Genomic DNA, 23,313 nt, shown 5'->3' with positions numbered 1-23,313 from the left:
GGTGGTGTGGTGCTGTGGACGAATGAAGTGTTATGGTGCATTTCAGTCAATAATGGATATGTTTTTTAATTTATTAAATTATTGGTCAGTTTCTATTTCTTTCTGTGATATAATAATATGCTTTTAAATTAATTAAACGTACGATGGTGTGGTGAATATGGATACAGTATTTATTGATACTACTTAAATTTTATTGAAGTAATGACATTAAAGAAAAGTACAAAAATGTCAACAAAATCACAAATAACTACGGAATTAAGCGGTAAGTATTAATAAAAGTAAAAAAGAGTGTAAAATATTAGCATGCATATTACTATTTTCATCGTGAATTCATAAAATATATATGTTTTTTTCTTTTGTAGACAGCATAAGTAATGTATTGGGAAAAAATGTAAAAATACTCTATAAATCTTTAATTCGTATGGAATCAAGAGGCGATAAAGTGGATAACAGGGTCCTTGTAAGTATTACGATGTAAATTATATTTAAATTTTAATTCTCATAGATTAAACAATAAAATATAACAAATTACTGTTATTAATTACTATTAATTAGTGTAAGTGGATTGACTCAAAGAGTCCTTTAATATCATTTAAATAAATATTTTACATACTTCTTAAAAGAGAATAAAAATTGAATTAACACCTAATCATTGTGTGTAAATAATGTATTTTCATCAGATTACATTTATAAACCGAGTCACAGAAGATTTTAATGAAAGTTTGGACAATGTGGTATGAGTCACATAGGTGTGTCACATAATCTGTGTAATGTAAACCCAGCTGTTCCATATCTTGTAACTGCAACACCCATTAGAATGCTTTTATGATAACAATTTATATTGGTCAGTTGTTATTTCAACTAGATCTATAGATCACTTTTTTCATATGGATATTTCTCATATTCTATGAGATTTATTGAATAAAGAAATTGTCAGATTGCCACAAAATAATATCTTACTAAAATAACAATTTGATTATTTAATATTTAATAGAAAAATTTAAACTACTTTTTATAATCATTCTTGAAATATCATCATGCCATGCTTGAAAGTATGGGATAGTTTATTAAAAATTGTATTTTCTGTTAAAATAATGAAGTTTTATAATATCAATGAGTTTTTGAGATATTCTATGCTGTTTAATGTTTCATACTCCAACTTTACCCTATCTACAAAAATATATGGACACTAGTAACACTTTTTAAAAAGTCCTTATTTGGTCCTGCACACATCTGCTATCTTCCAGAAAAATTTCTATAAAAATCAAGTCCAGCTGTTAAGCCAGAAAAAACACGAATTTACAGATAGACAAAAATTTCAAAAAAATTGGTTTTTGATTTTAATTAATGCAAATACACAGTGTTCAAGAAATATGACTATTTTTATGTTACATACAGACACTCCAATTAAAAATAGAAATAACAATATATCTTTGTAGAGGACTATATTTATATAATGGACATGGCTAATAGCACAACAATCACAGGTGGGCACAGTTAAACGAAAAGTTAACTTCGTTAATCGTTAATTCGTTAATTAAAAAATTAACTTCGTTAATCGTTAAAGCGTTAAATTCTCGAAAATTTAACGCAAGTTAAAGTTAATCGTTAACAGTTAACCGTACCAAAATTATACATACTAATTTCACACTTGTTGTGGCGACACTTGTTTAAAATAGTAATTTGACTATACATTCTATAACACATTAGTATTAGAGACAAGTATGAATGCATTATAGTATATTTCATTATACAGTGTGGAAAGCCTGTCATTGCTAAGAGTTCCGACAAATGTCTACCCGAGCTGAGGCACAGCCGAAGGTGAGGGTTGACAGTAGGAACAAGTTGTAATGATGGTACCGCACGTGTACTAAACAACTATTTTTAACTAGCTTTTACCCGCGACTCTGTCCGCGCGGAATAAAAAATAGGAAACTGGGTAAAAATTATCCTATGTCCGTTTCCTGGTTCTAAGCTACCTGCCCACCAATTTTCAGTCAAATCGATTCAGCCGTTCTTGAGTTATAAATAGTGTAACTAACACGACTTTCTTTTACATATATAGACTGTCGCCCGCGACTCCGTCCGCGCGCAGTTAAAAAAAAGAAAAAAAAATGAAAAATAGATGTTGGCCGATTCTCAGACCTACTGAATATGCTCACAAAATTTCATGAGAATCGGTCAAGCCGTTTCGGAGGAGTACGGTGACGAAAACTGTGACACGAGAATTTTGTATATCAGATATAGTTGCGAAAAAATGAAGCAATTTAATAGAATAATAAAAACACAATAAACTCAACTAACTAACATTTTTGGTAAATGGCGCCAACCGTAAAAGAATATAAGCAGAGATTTTTTTTGTTTTCTTCGCCTATTCTGGGCAGGAAAAGGGAACTACGGCCATACAGCCAAGTCTTCAGTAGAATATTTTTATTGATATGAAATGAAAATGAAATTTAATAAGATGAAATAAAATTAAACCTAACCTAATTCATTAAATCAAATCATTAACTCTGATATTGTAACAAATTAGGAGCTTCTTTTTAGAAATGTTTGCATGAATCATAAAAACTTCAATGATTCTTTTTTTTTTGTAAAAACTTCGTGGTTGGTTTTTTTTAATAGACATTATTTTGACAGTTGAGAAAGAGAACGCACGAGCTTGGAAAAGCTAAAGAAAAAGCACGAGTAAAAAAGTGTTTTAATACAGTTGCTCAAAAAAGTGGCGTATTGCAGTGACGTAGAGCGTTCGGAATGTGGGCTATTACGTGCTTTTGCTATATTCGTGCTTTTTACTCGTAATGAAATATACTATTTCGAACCTTCTTTTTGTCCTGTTGGTCACGTCTTTCCCGTACGCTCTGATGCATCACACTTCAATTATCAACTCGTTCATTCACCATTCGAGTCGCTGACAGTCGCCCAACATAGCTGAACTTACGGGCGTGGCGTGGCGCGTAATTTAAACAAAATGACAGCACGTCTCCAAGTTTTTAATTTAACGATTAACGTACTTTTATTAACGGAAGTTGAGTTTAACGGAAGTTAACAAAAGCGCTAACACTTTTTGAAGTTAACTTAAAAGTTAATCCGTTAAGCAAAATGTTAACTTCGTTAATTAACGATTAACGGATTAACGAGTTAATGCCCAGCTCTGACAACAATAGACATAAGTAAGAGCAAATAGTTATAGTGTTGAAACTCAAGTGTATAACTAACAAGTTTCATTTTAACTATATAAATAAAGCTAATAATAAAAGCATAACAAAACATATTAATAATAGAAGCCAATGTTACCAAAAGACAATGTACCTACCCAACAGTGAAAAGATTTTTTCAAATTAGTTTGATAGTTTTGGAGCAATGCCAAAAATAGTGTAGTAAAAACATCAAGTAAATATATCCTGTTATCATGTATTGTGTATAATGTTTATTATGTAATTTAAATAAATTAAAATTGATTTTCAATGATAACATATGATTATGAGAAAGAAATCATTACAATATAAAACACCTGAACCCTTTTCATTTACTAAAGAGATATAATAATAATACAATGTATATTTTTGTTAATTTCTTTTTTAACTTTATTATATTTTCAGGTTGTGACTGCTTTTAGGATTTTTATAACAACAACAAAAGTTCCAACAAGGGTAAATAATTTTATTACTGTCTTGTTTTAGTATTTATGAAATATCACACATTGTTCAGACAGTAAATCGGATATATACCTTATTAAAATATTAGATTATAACATAAGTATTCTATTTTTAAAAATTAGTTATTTAATGTCCAAAAACCAGTATTATATGCTACAAATATATGGCGATAACCAATTTAGTGACTTATGGTTGGTTTCCGAGACCAAAATCTATGTATAAAACAAGATCATTCCTGTCATTATCTGTAACAAAACAAAGATACAATATCTTTTAAATAGGGATTTTGGTCTTAGAATCTCACGGTTAGTCAGACATGATATTTATATCTACTAAAGGACATTAAATAAGACAAACTATGCTACAAACTTTTTAAATTTATATTTAAAAAACTTTACGTTACTCATAATTATAGTAGTACATGACATTTACTCTGCTTCGTACTGTTAATAGACATATCGAAAATTAAAAATACTTGTAATAATGTTTATTAGGATTTTAATTTTAAAATCTAATTAATTTTTATTTAAAAGGTGGACAATGGATTTCACTTGATGGAAATAGAGGCACTGGAGAGTAAAAAAGCTAATCATCTATCAATTACGTTAATTCATGAACATAAGCCTGTCTCAATTCTCATTGGTGAGTACTTGATTATATTCAATTGTTACAATAGCTTGGGTCTATGTTGGCAGTGACAATGACACATAAATATTGAGCAGGTTTTTTTATTCTTGCAATTTTATCAAACAACTACAGAGATTATAATTATCATTATTTTTCATCTATAATTTGCAAGCACAATATCTCACGAAATCATTGCTTCGCAAATAGATTAAGTTTCGTTTTGATCTTTCTTTTGATGCCTCATATGATATTTTACTTCTGTTGTAATTTAAATTAAGGGCTTACGAAACTAGACTATGTGCGTAGTTAGAATATTCTAAACTAAATGTAAATCGTAAAAACAACATAAAAATCAATATAAATATCCTAATTCAATATAGCTCAGACCTAAAAAATTAACTTTAGAAGTAAAGACTAACCGTTAAAGTAAAGACGTTAATAGTTAAAATATACATAGGCTACTTCAAAGTAGAACTTTTTATACAGATGAATTTTCTCTTTGCCGACGAAGCTAGCCTAGATTAAGTGGAGTCACTTTATTAAATCCGCAACGATGTTATGCAATACAAGCTATCGTCAGTTGGAATAAAGTCTAATTTTGTTTGCGCGCATTTTTCTAAGTAATTACGTAGGTTTGCAAAAGGTGACTATCGTGGTAAATCAAAAGCAACGAAATGTCTGCGCTGGTACTCAAAAGCTGGTGACAAGTCAAGAGTCTGCATCGTTGCAATACAACCCTCTTAGTTACAGGTTAACTTTTCATCTCTTATTTTAAAGAGTTTTTTTCTTATAAATGACACGGATGTAGCTTTAATATCTGCGCTTTAAAATTTTACAAACCCTGATCTCAATTACAACGTGATTTACTGGTAATCTAAGTGAAATCTTCATATCCTTACAATGAACGTCGGAGTTAGCATTCAATTTTACGTGTGTGGGAAAAGTACATATAATTCGTGTGCGTTACAAGGATAAGAATTTGTTGTATAGAATGTTATTATGTTACGAGAGTGAGTCATTCTATTAAAGGTTAAGTTATTTTATTGTCGTTTGTCCTCCATGAATAACCACTTGATTCTTTCTATCAACGACTATTGGACGCCCGCAGGATGTCAATAAAGACTCTAATTGTAGCTTAACACACATATTTAATTACTAGTGCGCCTAAACTAGCTTTGAATAGGCATTCGTTATGTTGTATTTATAATCCTTTACCTTGATAATGATATAAAATCCTTAGTACTTACGATATACTTTTTAAAAAATATATATTGATGGTTTTTTTTTTATAAAATTTGACATTTAATACTAAATTTGAACTGCTTTGATACTAAAAGTTCAATTAACCAAACACTGTAAGTGAATTAATACTCTATGAAATGTTTGATATCTAAGTGAGATTTACGACCGACGAGAACAATAACAACCGAAAAAATACTCGATATTACCGGCTTTGTAAATCTGAATGTAGCATAGCTGATACAAAAGAATGAAAAGCTGACGTAGACCATTGTTTGCTACGAATGTGTATGTTAAAAAAAATATGTATTTCTAAAAATTTGGTACAGAAAGCCAATTGTTATATTCAGGTTTTCGATGATTTAAGGTAGGCATATAATAAATACATAAACTGAAAGATTACAGCACTCTAAAAGAGCAATTGAATAGCACATTAAAGCTAGTTTTAGCAAGAGGATGACGTAAATGAGCCCTCATCTTTTTATTAATATTAGTAAATTAATAAATACTAAAGTTTAGCATTTAAGTATTCAGAAGGCTTACGAATCACATCGAATTATATAACAAATAAATAAATATGAAAAAAATGCAGCATGATATATTGTTAGTAAAAATAATATGGGAATGCAGTTGATACTGTAGAATTTTCTAGCGATATTATCGTTCTGAAGTCTTCATCTTAGCCTAGATTATACAGGGTGATATCAATCACTATCATTTAACTGAACATTATTACATCTTAAGAAGGCGAGTTAGCTCACGGTCAAAAGTGGGTTCATACAACGTAAATTGTTTCTAACCCATTTAATTTCACAACGCTAGATATCATTTTTTAAATTCTAAACGCGATATGACTATTATTATACTGAGAAGAAAACCATAAACCATACGAAATAATTGTTTTGTTTAAATTTTTGCTTGGTTAAAAAAATTCTTATATAGTCTCAACGTGAGGTGATTTTTTACCTTTGTTTTAGGCGAAGAGGGGTCACCAGATGGGGTAATTAATGCTATTCACGCTTTAGCCGCGGCGTTTGATGATCTGTTTCCCAACGTTGCTATGGAGGACATTATATCCAAGGTCTGTATATTTATAATGTTAACCGACTGTTTTATATCTATTTACGGAGTTAATTCACCGCGCACGATCCAATTTAGCCGGTGGCTGAGTTGCTGCTTTCATTTGCTTAATTGGTTCACTCATAAGTGGTTGCAATGTCTATTTTCATTAATTTTTATACTAAGTACTAATACCTCGTTATATGATAGCCGTATTTATAAAAGGGTCTAATTACTCTAGGTCTAAAAATATAGTTTTTTATCCGATTGACAAGAGTGTAATGTTTGTTTTTAAAATATTATAAACGAAATGTTTGTTGAAGTTGCGCAACACTAATTTCTGGTCTATTTGGCTGTGAATGGACCGAGATAGCTTTTCTTATCTGAGGGTCTGTTTAGTTATCGGGTCACGAGTATGCTTGGGAATAATTGTTCAATACGTACATATATAAACTACAACTAACCACTTAGGAAATGTTTGATAAATTGATCAACTCTTTGTAGTCCTTCTTCTTGTGATTTTCGTACTATCTTTCACGCAAGGTTAAAGTATTTTGGTCAAGTAACTATTCTATATTTAATACAAATTAACTTATATGTCCAATGTTAAAAGATTAAACAACACTTTATATCTGATAATTGCTACGAGTAAATGCTTGCGTTGTTTGCATGCTAAATTTTTGTGCGCCAATAACCTAATGGGATACGGATGCGCCTGCGAAGAATTGGGTCGCAGGGTCGATCTTGTATTCCAATTAGTGTTGCATAACACGTCGCATTGCCCGAGGCAATACAATGACCAATAAAATGTCGCGGTCAGACAATAATGCTGTTACATTATTATTCACTGCATTCATACATATGACTAATCCTTTTATTTTCATTATACCAATACATTATAAGGCTACATTTTACCCTACAGCTTTAATAATAATAAAATCATTATATTTGTGCCTCAAAGACTTTTTTTTTTGGTATTTTTGATGATATTCTTACAATAAACACATTATTGTGTGCTTAAATTATACAAATGGTATAGTTTCTGAGCTACTAATAAGTACTTAGGTATGTATTATTTTTTCATTTACTCGATTTATCACTATAGGAATTTTTACCCAGTTTGATCTGTTATTATAAGGATGTATTTTCAAATCCTTTTTCAGGTCAACTTACCTTTTCAAATACAACCAGTAAGCGGTACGCGAAAACATTCGACTTGTGGAGATTTTTCTAATCAATATGCTGCTATGTGCGATCTTTGTCAAACACCTTTTAGGTAATGTCAATTTTAATATTTTAATTATAAGTTGGAAAATTCCTTATATTTTTTGTATAATTTACCTTATTCGTTGGTATTTCAGGGCGGAGGTTGCGTGGGACATCGACACGATATATTTGGCTCACGATATTAGAATGTTGCATTTAAAGGACTTCGATCATTTGGATCAGAGGTACATACTCTACTTTTGCTCTATATTTTGTCACTTTATTTCCATCGCGAAAAAGCTATATAAAAATATATTATTAGAGCTAAAAACATGTAATGAAAACACTCTATTATCTATTAAAGTGGAACACGGCTTTTTTGTATGCAATATAAATTATAGTTCGAAAATATGTTTCTATTTTGTGATTAGTAATGCGTAACTTTCAATTTATCATCATTGCGTTTTACAAGAACCGATACGAAGACGTAAAATGCAATTTTTATATCGTAACTACATAACTTTGTTTAGGTCAATATGGCGGTAATTCTGGAACTAATAAGACTGGTTTAACGAATGAATGAAGAAATTCACTCTCCTTTATTGTGTTCGGCTGACATTAAAACTAAAAAAAACGGTACTTTATGTGGACACTACGGGAGCCTTTTATTGTAAAATCTGCACGAAAGGAGGCTTCTTAGGCTTCTTATTAAAGGCTTAAGGCTTCTTATATAAGACATGTTATGTTAGGATTATATATTAACAATGGTAATGTGAACATTTGCAGGGACCTGATTCCGTTGCTGATCGCGCTGCAGCACAACACGTGGTTCGAGGGCGTGTGCGGGGACGGCGTGCGCGTGGGCGGCGAGGCGTGGGAGGCGTTGTCGCGTGTAGTGCGCTGCGCCGCCCCGCCCCCGCAGCGGCTCAGCTGGCGCGCAGCTGCGCTACGTCACGACCACGCCGCACGTCTCGGACACGCCCTCGCGCGCGCACGCACGCCACCCGCCATGCACACGGTTGACTTCTCACAGAACCATATTGAAGACAAAGGTAATATAACGTTATAGGTAACATTCCAAATTTGAATGGACCAATTCTAACCCACAATACTTTTTGCGGGGATACCATTGATAATTTGTAACTTCTTCAACAGTCTAGAAATTAAGCAAGATTTAAAAATCCACTCCCGTTCTTGTGTTCTTTTTTAAATAGAAAACAATATAATATGTAGTTGTAATTATAATTTTCAGGTGCCATGAGCATTTTAACTGGTCTGGCGAACAACCCGGACGGGCTGCGTCACATCGCGCTGTCGCAGTGCGGCATCACGGGCAAGACGGTGTCGCACCTCGCCGCCATATTGAACGACACTCCCTGCCATCTCAACACATTGTCACATCTAGATCTCTCTAATAATAACCTAAAAGATGATGTACATGTTAGTATACATTTTTTTTTGTATTATAAAATGGCAAACACATGACATTTGTAATTGCAAATACGTTGCCTACATTTAATAAACGGGGGAGGGATGCATATAAATAGGATATTTCCTCTTCCTAAATCCCTTTCTCTGCCAAATCCACTTCCCCTTCCCATCATTTTCTTATAAGAAAAGGGAACATGGATTAAAATGCCTTGCGGAATTGTTTCCACTTCACGCCTGTCTTCTATGTGGTCATGGTATTTCACAGGTAAATTTCAAAATAACAGATATTTGAATAAAAAAGCAACAATTAATTTGTTTTTTTTTTTGTTTCAGAATCTATATAATTTTTTAGCACAACCGAACGTGTTGACACATTTAAATTTGACTAACACAGAGACGACGCTAGAGAATGTAAGTATTTAACTACATATATTATACTTTCTAACACTTATACATCAATAATTTGTTTTATTGTGAAACTTGTTCTGGTTATTTGTCACAGAAATAAGTAATCTAAACATAGGTTCGTAAGAGCGACATTCTAGGATCGTTATATTGAGTGTAATACAAATGTGAGTGCCGGTAGATAGAAGTATGATGTGTGTGACGTCAGATGTGGGGGGCACTGCTACGCGGGTGTGCAGCGCGGTTGTCGAGTCTGCTGGTGGGACGCAACCCGTGGTCGACGGCGCGCCGCCCGCGAGACCCGCCTCCCTCCTTCCGTCAGTTCTTCACCGCCTGCCTCGCGCTCGCTGACCTAGACTTCTCCTACTGCAAGATGCCGCCTGATGTTCTCAAGTAAATCATGTTCTTATATACTTCTCTGAGATTTAAGTTACTATGCATATGTGTGTAAAATTAGGATTCAGTATTTTAAACTTTAATATCAATTAGTCAAGACTTAAAGCAATAGGTTCGCGTGCCATCGTAGCTAAGTACTAGTGCCCGTAACGTGGATAGATGAATGTTTGTTTGAAGGTATCTCCGTAACAGCTCAACGGATCATGATGAAATTTGGCACAGATGTAGAACACAGTCTGGAAGGACATATAGGCTACTTATTAAGTTTTTTTTTAAATTCTGAGCGGAGTCGCGAGCTACAGCTAGTCTTATGATAAATAACACTACCTACTCAAAAACACATGGTCACAAAAAGTGTTTTTTCTTAAATTTATCATCAGAGAAGATATAGAAGGATAACCTTAAAGAATTGCTTAAGTAACAAATAAACGATTCTTGAATGCAGCAGTGTGAGGTTCAAAATTAAGATGACAACAGGAGCCTGTTGCTGGGTCTGGCGTGCAACGAGAGCGCTGCGGGCGTGAAGCTGTGTCTGTCAGGTGTGCTGGCCTCCGCGCAGGCAGCACATGTGCTCGAGTCCTGCATACACGGCGTGCGATGTCTGCAGTCACTAGATCTCTCAGATAACAGTCAGTTTATATACCTGCTCATCTCTCTTTGAAATAACAGAAAGATCTACCCATCGAAACAGTAGAATAAATTACCATTGGACCTATAGATCGACCCAACGGACACTCCAATTTGCAAATTGCTGTTGAAAACCGTAAGATGCAAAGCCATTGGACTGTAATTCGAAAATCTGTAAAAAAATAACTCTCACGTAATATCCCGCCTATGTGAAATGTTTACTCAGAAAATATGATCTCCGTTTAACTTAGAACACAATTTCAGGTATGGAATACGAATTATCTGGAATTGTACGCGCCATTGGAAAGAACCATTCGATTACACATTTATCACTAAGTAGATTGACTGGGAAAAGGTCATACGCTCCGCCTTTAATACAAGTAAGTTATTTTGTTATTACGCAAGTGTAGTAGTTTTCACATATCTTGGCAGTTCTTAACTTCGCATAAGTCTCTGCGCAGAGCACAATTTGTAGCGGGTCTTAGAGAGATATTTGAATGTAACTATACCATATTTAAAAAGCTGATACATAAAACAAGTTAATAATTGGTACATACTTTTTTTGCAGGCTTTGGTACACGTTCTTCAAGAGCCAGATACAGCGTTGACATCACTTGATTTAAGTGACTGTAAACTGAAGGTAACATCTTAGTAATATTATAAATACGAATGTTTAGAGAGTTAAGGCGGATGGATATTTGTTAGAAAGTATCTCCAGAACGGCTTCATGGATCTCGCTGAAATTTGGCATAGATGTAGAACTTAGCCTGAAAAAACACATAGACTACTTATAAGATTTTAGTTTTATAATAAAGATATATAAAAGATGTTTCGTTTGCTAAGTCTGCTTACCTTACTTATGTTAAAAGTAGGTTAAATTGTAGGAGTATATTTTTTGATGCATCGTCCATATAAAGAAAAAAATAACAAACATTAAATTACCTAATTCTTCGATTCTAGCACTGCACTATTAGTTTTTGTGTATAAATTTCATATAAAACATGACCTTCTTCATGTAATAAGTCAACTAATATAAAGATTGAGTTATGTTCAACATAATCTAGAGAAACTAATCAGATCGGGATGTTGCAGAATAATTGAAATGATAAATAGCGCTATTGTAATTAGATTACAATAAAGGATGTATGACTCAACGACATTGTCAAATGAATAGTCCGTTTATAAACAATGCATGCATAGATATTGTTCCATGGTCATTGTCATGAACAGCGTCATTTCAAAATAAATATGTGATTAGTGTCTCCATTCAATTTGTATTCTCGTCATTCGTCTTTGGGTTTGTGTTGTATCAAAGTGTTGGAACAAATGATAAAATGTACATTAATAATAATTGAGAATCATATTTATTAGTGTTTTACGCATCCATTACAGTAATAATGTTAAAGTATGATTATGTTGTACGTAAGATTTCGTAACTTCAGAAATAATTAAAAGAAGGTCAAACCCGTATTAAATTTTATGTTAAAATAATGTTTTGTGGTTTATATGTTTTGGAATAGGTGTGTAAAAACCGTCCGTGGCGCAGGGATTAAGCACCTGACTAGTAATCTAAAGGTCTTAGGTTTGAATCCTACTATGTACAAATGTGTTTTTCAATTTTCCTAGAGGCATAGGCTCCTAACCTCTTAGTGAGGACATGTAGTGAGCGGATGATGATGATGAAATGATATTGTAGGGTGACTTGTACGGTTTATTGAACGCGCTGGGCGGAGCGCGGCGGCTGCGGTCGCTGGACGTGGGCGGCAACGTGGCGGGAGACGCGGGCGCGCGCCTGCTCGCCAAGGCGCTGCAGTGCAACTGCACGCTGCACACGCTGCACATCGACCGCAATGCCTTCAGTCTGCAAGGTACACTACACTGTAGAATATCTCATGACCTCGCTATATAATATTTGTATTTTTAAGTAAAAATAATATTTAATTTACATATCTCAGTAAGATTATTTTTGATATTACATTTTGTGTGAAAAGATTGTCGATTGTGAGAAGATCTTTGTCGTCTGTGTTGTATATTTTCGTCTGCTACCACTTTTATTAATGTTTTTTACGTGTGTTTGTGTTGTGCACAGGTTTGACGGACATAGCGACAGCACTGCGGCGGTCGGTGAGCGTGCGCCGGGTGGAGTTCCCCGGCTGCGACGCGGCGGCGGGCGGTCGCGGCGCCAGCGAGCGCGTCGCCACTCTATGGCGGGATCTGCACGAACGGTACATATACAATTATACTATGTAAGATACTTCATTTCTCCCTTAAATTTACAGTTAGTATGACAAGCTAGCTATGTAATGTATGTCCGAAGTCATTCCCCCACCCGGGGCTTATATCGGATTTACATATAGATCGTGTAAATGATCATGCTTGGTCAGGCATCTAAGAACAAACATCAGGCGAATTATGAATCAAATAAATATTTTTCGTTAATCAGCATTAAGTGGTTTTTCCCCGTGCTCCGCATAGAGGGGCGCACCGTTGATTATTGCCGGTGCATCTCCCGTGTGAATCGTGCCGTATGTCCGCAGTCATTCCTCCACCCGGGGCTGATATCGGATTTACAATAATACAAATCAATACAATAAAACAGAAATCCATAGGATGTCCCAAATGTAATATTGAGATAAAAATGGATAAATTGCAATGTTTGTTTTTGTACAGTTTGTCGAGCAACAGTACGTCGGCGCAGTGCTACCGGCTGCGCGCGTTGGCGTTGGAGCGCGCGTGGGCGGGTGGCGAGGCGGCGGCGGCGCTCGCGGCGCAGGCGGCCGCCGCGCTCCCCCCCGCGCCCCTCCCCGCCGCACTCGAGCGCGCCGCCGCCGCCGCACACCATCTGCTGCACCAGTACCTGCAGGTAGGACATGCTACCTCACACAACTACCTGCAGTTACATCCATATCTACATATAACATGTTACATGACGCATAGGCGAGACTTCAATAACTACAGTAGAACCATTTGTTATAGTACTAGCTGGAATTAAAAGAAAAATAAGTGGCCCTTGTGTTCTTCCAGACTATGATACACCTATATCAAATTTCGAGATCTGTTAAGCCGTTCTGGATATACCTTCAAACAAACATCCACCCATACATACATCCATTTGAACATTCACATCTATATATATAAAAGAAAGTCGTGTTAGTTACACCATTTATAACTCAAGAACGGCTGAATCGATTTGACTGAAAATTGGTGGGCAGGTAGCTTAGAACCAGGAATAGGACATAGGATACTTTTTACCCCGTTTCTATTTTTTTTAATTTTTTTTATTCCGCGCGGACGGAGTCGCGGGTAAAAGCTAGTTTATAATAGTAGTAATATTAAAACGACATACTTGTTGTAGCGACCATAGCTGCTTGTATAAGATCTGTTGACCTGTTTGGTCTGCCTGTATCCCAGCGTTGCAGTGAGGTGTTCGCGGCGATGGGCGGGGCGGGCGCGGGCGCTGCGGGCGAGCTGGTGACGCTGCAGGCGGTGCGCGACGCGATGGCACCCTGCAACACCACGCTGCAGGATTTGCTCAAGTCAGTCAAATTTTTATACGTCATTTTTGCCGTTTAAAAAAAATTACTTATTATTGATTTTTTTAAAGCGAAATTTAACGGAAATCGTTGCTACGTTGACTACAGTACACAGAGTACTTTGTGTTTTTTATATATCTGTGGTAAATTTATTGCTACTTCTACTCAAATGCTACTAAACATAGCTTAAGTACCATAATTTGATTATGTAGTTGTACAATTAAATTTAACCAAATTATTTAATAATTTTCTTTAGATTCTAGTTAAAATAATTGATTATTGAATGATATTTCAGTGAAGCTGTAGAGAGTTTAGCACTGACGGCTTGCGAGAGTGTGGACAACGCGGACACGGACCCCGCGCCCAGCTCCGAGGTCGACATACCGGACCTGCTCACGCCCATCTCACATTCTGGGGTTAGTAGTTATGTCTAAAAGTGTACATCAAATAAGCTCTGTGGTTTTAATATTATTGTATCAGATCCGACAAGATCTAACAGGCCAAAAAACAAATTATAGTAATTTTTTGGACTGAAACGTTGTGGAGATGTATTTCAAATACGCACAAACATGAAAAAAGTTATTTTCAACACAATATTGTTATAAATTGTTTTAATTTACTAACCTCTAGTAATATTAATCTTATTGTTCTTTCTATTTATCATGCAAAGAAATTGGATTATTTAAACTTGGTAAGCAAGAAATTTGACCATATTTCATGATTATTACTAAGTTTATTCAGGAATCGCCTTAATTTAAGTTACGTACAACTTTTCGCCTTTAGCATTAGTTGATAATTTTAGTACACGTATTAGGTCAGTGGAAACCCACACTAACATTTATTTGCAACGTGTTAAGGCGACGCCGTTGGGTTGCCGTCGTCGCGAGCGTGTACGTCGCGTGCGACCCAAGTCGGTCGCGGAGCAGCAGTGCAGTAGCAACGAGATGTTGTCATTACCACCGCTGCACGCGGAGGCTGCGGACGCGCTCGCGGACCTGCCCGCGCACACTCTTAGACATCTCGTTAAAGGTACCAAAGGTTCAACTAGCTGTCACCCGCGACTCCTTCCGCGCGGAATTTAAAAAGAAACATAGTAGCATATGTGTTCTTCCAGACTATGCACTAAATCTATGCCAAATTTCCTTATTTCTAAGAAATATCTATCTATCCAAGTAAACTTATGCATTTATAATATTAGTAAGATACATATAAGAATGTGAGTGAAACAGTCCCGTATTGTGACGTCCTAAATAAAAAAATGCTAATACGCGGATATTATAATGGAAGAAAACATTGTTTGTATATGTTAAATTTACCAAATTATTTTTATATATCTTTTGCCCGCGACTGTAACGTATAACTCGCTGATTGTGTAGTTTTCTAATGGTAAAAGAATTTTCGAAATTGGTCCAGTAGTTTTTGAGTTTATTCTAACGAATAAAATATACAAAAAAAAAATCTTTCTTTTTTTTAAAAAACATTAAGTTAGATAACGTTCATTTTGAATTATTTATTGTATTAATATGAATCATTTATGAATTTCAGGTCGTCCGCGAAGGGTAAAAACCCGGGCTCCTACTCGACCTATCACCGATCAGTCACAGGACATTGATGAAGGTAATTTTAATTATTTAATGAAACTAGGACCATTATTTGTTGATTATAAGCCTTTATAAAATCAAAATGAAACATTAGTGTAATATTTACACATTAATAACCGTTATCATAGTATTAGCGGTTGCCGGCAACTTTGGCAGTATAATATGCCTGCGTGCATCTACTACCTTCCCGTTAAAGTCCCGTCAAAATTGCTCCAACTATTCCGGAGATTACCCGGAGCAAATGCAACCTTGTCTACAGAAGTATAGACAGGCAGACCGACAAACATTTTAAAAAATCTCAAGTGCAATATTTTTCTCTGCATTCCATACAGACACCCCAATTTTATTCATGTATATATAGATGTCGTTGTGTCGTGTAGGTCTGGAGGAGTTCTGGCGCACGTGCCGCACGCCGCCGGGCAGCGAGGAGGCGTCGCTGTCTGCGCGCACGCCGCTCACCTCGCGCTCCCTGCACTCGCTCTCCTCCCTCGCCTCCCCCTCCCCCGCCTCGCCCTCCCCACACCCCGCCTCGCCCTCGCCCTCGCACTCGCGCGCGCGGCACTCCCCCACGCTGCAGCGAGACGACACCATGTACGTCATCTTGATTTGAAGCATATAGTCATCACTCTTTAAATAAACTCTATAAGAAAAGAAGTGTAAATAAATAGCGTCCTTGAAAAAATCAATGTACATTTTCTGTAAAGGTCTTGTATCAAATGTCTTGTCAGAGATCAGAATGTGGTATTTCTCTTTTGTTATTTTGAAAATGGAACACTCGTTTGTATTGTTTAGATGAGATATGTTACTATTTTCAAATATGGAATGTTATTGTTATAAAATTGTTACAGGTATAGCGTGACGTCAGGAGAAAGTACACCGGTATTATTGGAATGTGGTAAGCGATATACAACCTTTTTACGCGATACACATTTAAAGATAAAGAAAAAATTCTTATGTATTGATTAAACTTGTACGAACAGAAGTATCTCGCTGCAAGTCTTCAGACAACGTGGGCACACGCGCGCCCACTACACCGCCGCCATCGCGCTCCTCCGACAACGTCAACACCATGGGTGAGACCGCCATTGACGTTGCCATTGCCACTGCCATTGCCATTGCCAAGCCCATCACACTTTGCCTATCTCACTTTTCATTTGCTCCAACACTGTTATATAATCTTATTGCATTGTACTATATTAATTGATTATCATCTCATATTAAAATTAACCGCCGCTAAATATATACGGCATTTACTTTCGAAATCATTTACCATAAAAGCTCGAATAAAAATTACAATTATTAACTTTTATTTCATTTTGTAAGAAATCATTGCATCTAGAAAAATATTTGGGAAGACATCAATTCTGCAGAATTAATATAATTGTTCAATATGTTTACTTTATTGACGAATTCCTGTAAATAACATATCTGAATATTAAGAATTTGTATATACAGTATTCTAGCAAGTGAAATATTGTGACACCAATTTGCTATTCACCGGCTTCCGAAACACAAACCACGGCTTGAGTCAATTGTGACGCTGAGCGCTAATGTGATGTCTTACTGCCGAAATGAGATTCGTTAATTGGTTATTAAGGCCCTTGGTGTCGGTTCCTTATACTAAATCTACGCTAAGGCTGACCATTTAACGACTGAGTTCGTCAGTATCGCTGCCCGTGTAAGTTTCTTGCACAAAAACATTTAAAGTGAGATTAGTAAAGGAATATAAATAAGCATCACATTTTTAATACATTTTCTAACTTGTTCGATCATTTTGCACTCACCTAATAGTACCTAATAGTACCTAATAATACCTTTTGTCATTCTATTAAAGTAAAAGTTTATCTCACTATTGTAACGATTTTTTAAACATTTGTCTGCAATATTATACTATAATTTTTACAATATAATTAAATTTTGATTATGTATAATAAAATTGCAGCTATTTCGCTTTACTATTCTCGTATAACGTAAATCTATTTTGGGGTTATCATTCATTATAATTGGGTACTCATCAATATATATAATAAAGGGATAATAAAGATCAATGTGTGTGAGGTGAGGTGATCGCTTAGTGTGACGTAACGTATTGTGACGTAAGCGTTGTGTGACGTCATGCGTTGTGACGTAAGCGTTGTGTGACGCAATGCGTTGTGACTTAAGCGTTGTGTGAAGTCATGCGTACGTAAGCGTTGTGTGACGTAATACGTTGTGATGTAAGCGTTGTGTGACGCAATGCGTTATGACGTAAGCGTTGTGTGACGTCATGCGTTGTGACGTAATGCGTTGTGGGCGTACATAGGCAACGGGTGCGTGCGCGGCGTGGGCAAGGCGCGGCCGTGGTCCGTGGCCGGCGTCAACGCGGACCCCGCCGCTGGCGCCTGCACCACAGGTACACACCAGCTTCTCCCGCTTACTAACATCAATATTAAATTCCTGTCTACTGATTTTTGTCCGACAATATCACCCCGTAACATATCATTATATAAATTATCGGTTCCTATTCTCTTGAAAACAGATAATGTTATGTTTTAATACAGGTCTTTTGGGGTAGTGGAAAGCCACGTCATTCTTATCCCCGTTAAATACTTGTACTTTCTATTTTCATTCGGAAAAAAATCAGTACATTCGACAGGAAAATGAAAAATACCCCGCTTTGACGAGATATTGTGTAATCATTTTTGTTGACCTTAATTTTTGTAGTGTTCATTTTTTTACGTAAAAAATCAATTCACATTAAATTTTGATGAATAATATAGTCTTTATATTATGGTTTACATAAAATCTCATTACGAACAATAAAAATAAGGTTTATCGATGTAAAGACAAAGCCTATTTACTTTTTGGTTTTTCCATCGATAATTGATTTTTCTTTTTACCAACATTTGCTAAGCTAATGTCAGTGTTTTTCAATGTTACTAACAAAATAATATTCTCAACAACTAAATTGTTTGGATTTATAGGAAAAAAGTGTGATTCAAATTATTCCAAGTTACTTTTAGTATCAAAAACAGTATTAAAAAGTATGATGGACTATATAATTAAATCAGTTAAATCAATTATATAAAAAAATAACATTGATACAACCATAATTTTGCACGATTAATGTTTTATTTTCACATTAAATACCTATCTAACTATACCAATATCATTCACATTACATTTGAATTTAAAAACTATTATCGTATGATTTAATAGTAATATTGTAATATGTATTTCTAATTTAACACTAAAGTGCATGAAGGTCCATGTTATGTGCCGCACGTTTGCACTTGGCACGTTAACTCAACAATAATAACCGAGGATGAGATAATACTAAATTACTGGCACGATGCACTTGTACACTGCGATGAGTTTCAACTGTGTAAAAAAATATTAAAGCAATCATATAATTTAATAGCACTTAACAGTTATATGTAAAGCATAACATTTTGTGTTTATAAAATGTTTCTTAGACTGTTATAAGACCAAGTTTAACCTAAGATTCTTTACTACGAATCGAAAGATCGAGATGAATAATTTTGTATTTATTCTCACTGATTTAACCTTGATGTAATTTATAAAACAATCCAGGCATAAACGAAGAAGTTGAACTGACAAAGGTTAATCAAAGTTATAAGAACACAATTTTTTTGAATTTAGCAAAAAACAATTAAATCCATTGCAACTAATCCGTTTTCCCTATCATTGTTTATGTGACATAAGTGTTAAGGGCGTATATGTTGAGGGTTGTTGTGACGGTGAGTGGTGGTGGTCTACAGAGGGCGTGGAGGCGTGCGTGGGCGGCAGCATCGTGGGCATCACCCCCGGCGCCGCACTAACCAGTAACCAACTTTCTGACGCTATTCTGTACTGACTGCGCTCTGTATGTGCCGTGCCGTACCGCCCGCCTGCAATACGGTAAAACGCTCGCACGCCGCTTTACATGTTATCATTACATTTATCTTACAGTTTGTTTCATACATATTTGATGTACAAAAGTGAAGTCTATATTCCATCTGTTTCTGTCTGCGAGAGAGAATTCAGTTATAGTGTACATATAACTTTAATATGGTTTTTATTTTTATATGTCGCGGTGATTTTTTTCAAATTTGGTGAATTAGTGACTTCACTTTTGTATTAAGTATCTGGAGGAATTTTGGTTATCATATTTTACGTTCTATTGCGTCATGTTTCGGGAGTAAAAAAAATAATTACCAAGATCATATTCCAAGCATGCTTTTATTGCACGATACGGGATAAAACAATCATTTGTAAGTAACAAATATTTAACCTGCATGAATTATATGTTGTACATTTACGATACGGTACCAAAGGTAGCCTTTCAATGTTATTACGGTTTAAAATATATTTTGGCTGCATGGATAATGTTAAATCTTCAAACAAACTAGATCGTCGTAAGAATAGGTTATATGTTATTATGTTAGTTTTTTTAAAATCTTATTATTTACCTTTAGTATGAATAACCGTTTTACAAGTCACCTACATAGTCACTGCTATAGTCCGGTCGCGGAGCACGAAGAATTTCGTACATTGAACTCGCATTACCTGTCTGTCACTCCCCCGTAAATACAATGAGTCTCGCTCGCACAGAAACAAAGGTCGCCGTCCTCAGGGATTGTAAACCTTTAGTTTGTTTGCATAATAAAATTTTTATGGGCTCCGTTAGAAGGATTACCGAAAAGGAATTTTTATTATTGGATAGTTCGAAATGAACAATCGAAACGAATATTTGAAAGCCGAAAGTGCAGGCAACATCATCTATTTTATTGCTGGCTTTCCGATCGTTACTTTTTGGTTTTAAAATATTATGCAAATGAATTCTTCACTTCTCGAAATTGAACAATAGAGCAAAGTAACTGTTACTCCGAAACAGAGGAATCGGATTCTGATTTTTGATTTTTTATTATTAGATGCTTGTCTAGATTTTTATTACTTGTATTATTAAATCTAAATAAATGATTTATATAATAATAATAACTATATTTTATAAGTTGGTAATTTTTCTTTCTCCTTCAAATAATTCATGTAAACAGCACTAAATACAAAAACGTTTGTAACCTCTGTCAGTAGGCAAAGAGGTCATTGTACGAAATTCTTCCTGCTCCGCGACCGGACTATAGTCAATTATTTATTTGTTACCATGAGTTTCCACACGAAAACATATTGTCAACATGTTTTTTTATTCATGTTTAGCTAGTGTGAACACAAGGTTACAATGTAGATCTGTATTTCGTATGAAACTAGCTATAGATATGCATGAATTTGATTGTAGATATAACTTATATCAATATGTACTTTTGTTGATTCCATGTAATGGCTTTAAGTACTGCTGTAAATTAGTATTTATAATAAGGATGTGTACTTGACTAATATATATTTTTGTAACAACAGGCTCAATGTTACGAGATCATCCATTAACACCAGGTTAGATTTATTAATTTTTTTGATATATTTACCTTACGTTATTAACTTTCATTTACTAATCGGTTTCATTACAATATCATTACTTTAAATCATTAACATCATAGATTCATATTACCATCATTATCGTCTGACGTAATTTAATTTTATGCAATTATAATATGTGTATGTTACTTTCAATATTTCTTTTTATTAATTATAAAAAGTTAGGTAATTTTAAATTTGGAACATGAAAAAAAATAAACAATGGAAACCAACTGTAACATAATATTTTTATTCCAGATGGCGCGGAGACGTAGACGAGGAACAGTTGGAGACATCCAAGTGATAAGAAGGAGCAGGGTTTAATGTCCAAGTGTAAACGGTTGTTAAGTGGATTGTATTCACCGAAGCTCACAATTGTGCCAGTTAGAATTGTAGACTATTTAGACTAGTTGTTGGCGTACAACAGAGCTAAGACTACTTTAACTAGGGCTGAATCTAAGATGTAAAGAGTGGTGACCGCTCTAGACATCGGTAACAAGAGACGCATAAATTATGACTGCCCTAAACGAGAATGTAATTTGTTTTTTCGTCGTCCTCGAATAAAATATCTTTTTTTTTTCTTGGCGAGGAATAATTGAAAGTATCTTCCAACTTTGATTTAAGCAGCAGTTACACCCTGTCAGGTATTTTACATTCTCGAAGTTTCTATTCGAAAATAGTTTTTTTTTTGACAAATCAAGTCTCCCAACGTTATATTTCATCCGTAACATATAGAATTCGGTTTTCATTACATTTGTAATATTAAAGTTATGCGTCAATATGTCGATATATTTCAATAAATGGTACTAATTTAATGATAGTTTTATATCAGTCATAATACAGTCATATATAATTTAATAGTTTGTAAGTTTGAAAAAATTATATAATCATTTCATTTTTACTGTGATTCATTTAGTATTAAATGCATTTTGTTTATTTTGTGACCGTGATCGTGTAATGAAATATATATTTATATAATTTAATTGAAATGCTTTATTGCTTGTTTTTGTGTACACGATGTAAATCAATATATTTATTTTGATTTTGTGTAATTGTTAATCTTCATAATCAATTGTATTTTTTTATATTTAATCTTAGTTTAGTTTTATAATTTTTATTAATTCATATTGTATATGAACTAAAATATACATTCATAGCGAAAAACTTTGTGTGATGGGTAATATGTTGTCAGTCAAGTACCTATCGTGTATTTTCTATTGCAAATTATACATTTTTTTATATTAAGTATTAAATTATCTGGAGAATAATTACATCACAATATATGGAGGATTTTTTCTTGCTTTTTCAATGTAGAACGTAAATCGAAATATGTATATGTAAATGGGTTTTTTTATTAATTTTTTTTTGTTTCTCACTGGTGCTTCCAAAAAGTTTTCATGCAAATCTGAAGGACATTTTAATGTAGGGGAATTTAATAAATTTAAACTTCAATTTTATTATTTAAAATTGTTAACTTTTACAGTCTTTTACAGTGACTATTTAAAAAAAATCCTCTAATAATTATTTAGTTTTTTTATATAGATACCTAGTCATATAGCCTACGATTACCTGTGGGTTATTGCTGAAGCAATTAAACAAAAATGTATTTATTATCTCTGTTTTCTACAATGAAAATACAAGGGATATGTTTTTATAAGTTACAGTTTATTTGAAAGCCTAAGCCGGTAACAATACGCACAAAATTTAACTCAAACGTGATAAGTTTACCAGTAATTATCGTCAGATCTAAATTTATCAAATGTAGATTTCTTCCAATTACATTCCTTGATATGTACAGAACAATGTACGAGTGTGAATTGTGACACAGGTGTGATTTTAATATGTAGTTGAAACGAATGGATTCTAGTGTAGCGTAGTTCGAAGGTGGTCAGTTCAATTTTATTGTACGGTACGGATATGGTAATGTAGACCTCTCCCATAACTTTAAGTGTTCATTAGAATAACTATATGTAATATCAATTACTCTTCCCTTGTCGTTTGAGTATAAGGCTGTATTGTAATGGATTTTTTCTTGTACGTAATTTGTAGTTATATAGTGAACTATTGCTAAATTATCTCATA

The 23,313-nt window shown here is 34.4% G+C and overlaps 1 protein-coding gene across 1 annotated transcript; it reads left to right on the top strand.

The window, feature by feature from the left end:
- The first annotated feature begins 20 nt into the window (after window positions 1-20).
- On the top strand, window positions 21-22,000 carry LOC106711647 (F-actin-uncapping protein LRRC16A). The gene is made up of 28 exons (XM_045680229.1): window positions 21-262; window positions 363-460; window positions 3,603-3,653; window positions 4,193-4,301; window positions 6,503-6,606; window positions 7,748-7,860; window positions 7,946-8,035; window positions 8,577-8,842; window positions 9,043-9,230; window positions 9,555-9,632; window positions 9,835-10,019; window positions 10,500-10,651; window positions 10,914-11,029; window positions 11,218-11,289; window positions 12,346-12,517; window positions 12,739-12,874; window positions 13,320-13,512; window positions 14,061-14,185; window positions 14,478-14,598; window positions 15,040-15,211; window positions 15,728-15,799; window positions 16,164-16,374; window positions 16,632-16,678; window positions 16,764-16,856; window positions 18,086-18,175; window positions 19,545-19,607; window positions 21,178-21,210; window positions 21,490-22,000. The coding sequence occupies exons 1-28, from the start codon at window positions 202-204 to the stop codon at window positions 21,504-21,506; spliced, it is 3,228 nt and encodes a 1,075-aa protein (XP_045536185.1). The 5' UTR covers window positions 21-201; the 3' UTR covers window positions 21,507-22,000.
- The last annotated feature ends 1,313 nt before the right edge of the window (window positions 22,001-23,313 follow it).

This window comes from Papilio machaon, chromosome 12 (genome assembly GCF_912999745.1).
Source record: "Papilio machaon chromosome 12, ilPapMach1.1, whole genome shotgun sequence".
NCBI lineage: Eukaryota > Metazoa > Arthropoda > Insecta > Lepidoptera > Papilionidae > Papilio > Papilio machaon.
The sequence above is the reverse complement of the archived record's forward strand: the minus strand, read 5'-3'. Positions and strand labels throughout refer to the sequence as shown.

Coding starts and splice junctions, on each gene's coding strand:
- LOC106711647 (XM_045680229.1), top strand. CDS start 202: ATGACATTAAAGAAAAGTACAAAAATGTCAACAAAATCACAAATAACT. Junction 8,036..8,576: donor TTCGATCATTTGGATCAGAG/GTACATACTCTA, acceptor GAACATTTGCAG/GGACCTGATTCCGTTGCTGA. Junction 8,843..9,042: donor GAACCATATTGAAGACAAAG/GTAATATAACGT, acceptor TATAATTTTCAG/GTGCCATGAGCATTTTAACT.